Below are 4729 nucleotides of genomic sequence, written 5' to 3'. Positions count from 1 at the left end.
TTTTCATCGGTTCGGGTCCGTCGGGTCCGTCGATTAAAGGCAGAACGAAATGCAGAATCGAAGAAAAAAATGCAGATCAAAGGATAGAGTCAAGAAAATGCAGAAAATATACGGATTGCGAGGTGGGAGTAGTCGTGGACGCCTGGAGTAGTATGGACTCTGGACGATGACTTCCGGCCTCGATCTCTTCCGTCTCACTGGTTGTGGAAGCTGGGTGAGATGTGAGAGAGAGGGAGTCTGAGTTTGAGAGAGTAAGGTTTTTTGGCTGTTGATTATCGCCGTCATCGGATAGAAATTACAGAGGAGAAGAACGAGAAGGAGAGAGAAGGAGTCATTTGCACCGTTTGACTTGTTTCAAACTCGAATTGCAGAGGAGAGAGGGAGAGAGAGAGAGAGAGAGAGAGAGAAGTAAGTATCCCAAACCCAGATCCACTTTTCACGCTGCAACAATCTGAAAAGGCATGTGATATGAGAGAGAATTGATAATTAAGGTGTGTCATCCTTTGGGATTATGCCACGTGTAGATCCTTTTAATCGGATGGTTCGGGTCCGACGGGTAGAGATTCTCTACATCTGAAGGCCGAACCGAAAATCAAAGATTTTACATCTAGCAAACCGAGGGCCGACCGATTCCTTGATCAGAACCGCCCGCATGGCTTCGGGTCGGTTCGGGTCAGCTGATTTTTTGCACAGGCCTAATATACACACACACACACACAAGGACGATGTCTCCATCTTCGTAAGTTACTTATTTTTTGAATTAAAAGTGATGTATTATGAGAGAATAAGTTGTCTCGTAAAACGAAAAATATTTAAAAAATAGTAAGAACTTCAGCGGAACGGACTTCAACCTTGCAAGATAATGATAAATAATTTTACAACCACAAACAAACACACAAACACTTACACATACACACTCACAAAGAGAGGGACCCCACATACACTGCACACATTTAGTGTGTGGGGCCCACCCCGTCTAGGACCCACATCTTTTATGAATGTGCGTGGTTGTAGCATTGTTGGGATAGTAATTGCACCGTCTATCCCTTCCTATATATACAGACAAGAGTGGAGTGAAGTGATTTCAAAATTCAAATCCTTCGTCACAAAAGGAAAACCATGGAAGTCGGCCAACCCACAGAACCCCACATCGCCATCCTCCCAAGCCCGGGCATGGGCCACATAATCCCCCTCTTCCAGCTCGCGAAACGCCTCGTCACCCACCATCGCATCCGTGTCACCTTCCTCGTCATCACCACCACCAACCCCGCACCCACTGCCCAAAACAACCTCCTCCGCTCCGACGCCGTCCCATCCGGCCTCCGCGTCGTCGACCTCCCTCCCGTCGACGTGTACGAGCTCCTCTCTGGCGTCCCGCCTGGACTCACGCCCCTCTGTGTCATGGTCGAACTTTCGCTCCGGAGCCACCTCCGACCAGTTCTCCTCGAGCTGGACGGAGTCACTGCCGTCATTATTGACCTGTTTTGTACTCAGGCTTTCGAAATCTGTGGTGAGCTTTCGATTCCGGTTTACACATTTTTCACGGGGTCCACGGCATTGTTGGCGTTTTCTCTGTATCTTCCGACGTTGGACCGGGAAACGGAGGGCGAGTTCGTGGATCTGCCCGAACCAATTCAAATACCTGGTTGCAGGCCCGTACGCACTGAAGATTTGTTGGATCAGGTTTGATTTGGCCGAGGCTATAAAGTGTGTGATTTCCACACTTCACTTCCTAAATTGCATAGTAATTTATGGAGTGCGAAAATTATTTAATTTTTTAAATTATTTTTTTAGAAAATGAATTTTACACTTCTTTGTTATCCACATTCTATCTATTTTTGTCTTTATTTATATGAAATTATATACCTATAATTTTAATTGATCTCTTCACTCATGAAAAAATGAATAGTGCATGTGGACAAATGTGAGGTATGAAAATCACTTTCTTGGTGACCACATTTGAGTACGTATCATGTGATGTGCATGTCATCAATGCATAGGTAGAATGTGCTTTATTTATCATGTATTAAAACTTATTTTACAAATACATCGGTGACACATCACATGATACCCTAAATATGATACTTAAATGTGGTCACAATAACATTGCTCTTCTTTTAAGTACTCCTTCTATCTCCATTTTTTAGTCCAAGTTAACGCTTTTTGTTGTTCCGAAAATATTGTCCAAAACTTCAGAACCAAAACGGTAATAGGTAATAGAGTTTTTATTTTACTCTTCTACGGAGTACTTTCAAAGTATTAGTACTAAAAAATTTAAAAAAACGCAAAAGGACAAATAGTACATGCAATGATTGAAAGGCGAAATGGAAAAATATGTTAATCAAATAGAGTTGTGCTACCTCCACACACACTTGCATACCCATATACACACCCATACACACAAGTGTGTGAGCCCCACACACACTGCAGTGTATTAGTACTAAAAAATTTAAAAAAACGCATAAGGACAAATAGTACATGCAATGATTGAAAGGCGAAATGGAAAAATATGTTAATCAAATAGAGTTGTGCTACCTCCACACACACTTGCACACTCATATACACACCCACACACACAAGTGTGTGAGCCCCACACACACTGCACACTGCAGTGTGTGTGGGGCTCACACACTTGTGTGTGTGGGTGTGTATATGGGTGTGCAAGTGTGTGTGGTCCTAGAATTTCCGAATCAAATATGCAATGATTTTGTTCTTTTATTAGAACAAAAAAGAAGCCCATTCCAGAACAACTTCTTAAAAAATAAGTACTTATTTCATATTTTTAAACTCAAAAATAATACAAACAAAAAATAATTTTAAATTTTTTTTTCACCATATTAAAAATCTCAATAAAATCTTTTAAACAATATTCATATTGCATATTTTTAAATTTCAATAAATCCATCATTTTTAAGCTTCAAATTGCCTTCTTAAAAAATAAGTACTTATTTAGCGTTGCGTAACGGGCTAAAAAAAATGGGAACTGGGGAGTATCCTCCAAAAGTAAAGTGAAATGACTTATCCCTTGAAATTTTTAGTTTGCAGTTTCTAAAGTTGAGAGCATTAAATCAATTATCTAAAGTTTTTAAATAATAAAACTCGTCGAGATAAGTAGCAAAATTAGTACTCCAAAATAGCAAGTACTTACTGAAAGTATGAGAATTAATTTTCATACTTCCTTTTTTAATATTCACATTCTTTTTTTTTTTTGTCTTTTAACCAAAAAAAAATGTGAATATCAAAAAAGAAGCCTAGATATCAATCTTTTTATTTTCAGACTAATAAGTTTTATTTTCTCATTCTTTTTACAACAGGTTCGGGTTCGAAAAAGCGACGAGTACAAGTGGTTCTTTCTCCACGTGAGCCGCTTGCACAAGGCTGCCGGTATCTTCGCAAATACCTGGAACGATCTTGAACCGATCTCGCTTCTCGCTTTGAAAGAAAACCCTTTCTTCCTGAACATACCCACCCCGCCGGTTCACCCGATCGGCCCGATGGTCAAGGAGGAAGAACCGTACACTGAATCAGACAAAGAGGTATTAACATGGCTAGACAAGCAAAAACCCGATTCAGTGCTATTTGTTGCTCTGGGGAGTGGAGGAACCTTGTCAAGCAAGCAACTCACTGAGTTGGCTTTCGGGTTGGAACTCAGCCAGCAATGCTTCATCTTGGTGGCACGTACGCCGAACGACGCGACTGCCATGGGGGCGTTTTACAGCGCGGGTGGCAGCGAGGACGACCCGATAGCCTATTTGCCGGAAGGGTTTGTGAAGAGGACGGAAGGGGTTGGCCTGGTGGTGAAGTTTTGGGCCCCGCAGGTGGCGGTGCTCCGGCACGCGTCCACGGGGGGTTTGCTGTCGCACTGTGGGTGGAACTCGACGCTGGAGAGCATCCTCCACGGGGTGCCGATGATCACGTGGCCGTTGTACGCCGAGCAGAGGATGAACGCGACGCAGCTTGCGGCGGAAGCGAAGGTGGCGGCGAAGCCGACTGTGGAGCCATGGAGGGAGGTGGTGGGGAGGGAGGAGATCGAGAGGGTGGTGAGGGCGGTGATGGAAGGCGAAGAAGGCAAGGTTATCAGGCAAAGGGCCAAGGAGCTCCGAGATGGTGCACGGGTTGCTTTGGATTCGGGCGGGTCGCCTTGTGATTCACTTGCCCGTGTCGTGAAGGCTTGGAAATTAAATTCAGCATAACGCCACATAGGAATTATCATGATACTTCCAACGTGTTGTTTCCTGGTAATAAAATTCCTGGCTCTGTTACTGCCCAATGTATTGCCCCTGCATTTGCCAGGCTTTGAGCCCTTCATGTATTCAAACATTAAGCCGTTTTATGAATTTTCAATAATCCCCCCTCTCCCTCCCTCCCTATTTTGGGTCTCGGACTAGACATAAGAAAATTCTTTGAATATGATGTTGTCTCTTTATTTCTATTAATCTTTGCAACAATTTCAAAAATTAATAAAATAAAACTATTTTTGCCGTTCGATGGAGAGATTGATTACAAGAATTTTGATTTGTAATTGAGTTGGTGGTGTTTTGTCTTGGACACGAGAAACAGAGAAATAATTGCTTATGAGGAATAATTCTGGCCCAATAAGAACCGAATAATAATCTAGTGGTCAACAGAAAAAGTTAATTGTTTTTTTTTTTTCAGGAAGAACCTTGAGAAAGTTTTCTTTTTGATTTGGATTCCTCCATTTATTGTTATGTATTAATGTATAGCTTCA

At 42.3% G+C, this 4729-nt stretch overlaps 1 protein-coding gene across 1 annotated transcript; it reads left to right on the top strand.

Moving 5' to 3' along the window:
- Positions 1-1052: 1052 nt before the first annotated feature.
- Positions 1053-4352, top strand: LOC131331070 (hydroquinone glucosyltransferase-like). Its single transcript, XM_058364893.1, has 2 exons — positions 1053-1683; positions 3315-4352. Exons 1-2 carry the CDS (start codon positions 1120-1122, stop codon positions 4191-4193), a joined length of 1443 nt encoding a protein of 480 aa, XP_058220876.1. The 5' UTR covers positions 1053-1119; the 3' UTR covers positions 4194-4352.
- The last annotated feature ends 377 nt before the right edge of the window (positions 4353-4729 follow it).

Source organism: Rhododendron vialii, chromosome 6a, assembly GCF_030253575.1.
Source record: "Rhododendron vialii isolate Sample 1 chromosome 6a, ASM3025357v1".
Classification (NCBI taxonomy): domain Eukaryota; kingdom Viridiplantae; phylum Streptophyta; class Magnoliopsida; order Ericales; family Ericaceae; genus Rhododendron; species Rhododendron vialii.
Note: the sequence above shows the minus strand (reverse complement) of the source record. Positions and strands in the feature narration are given on the sequence as shown.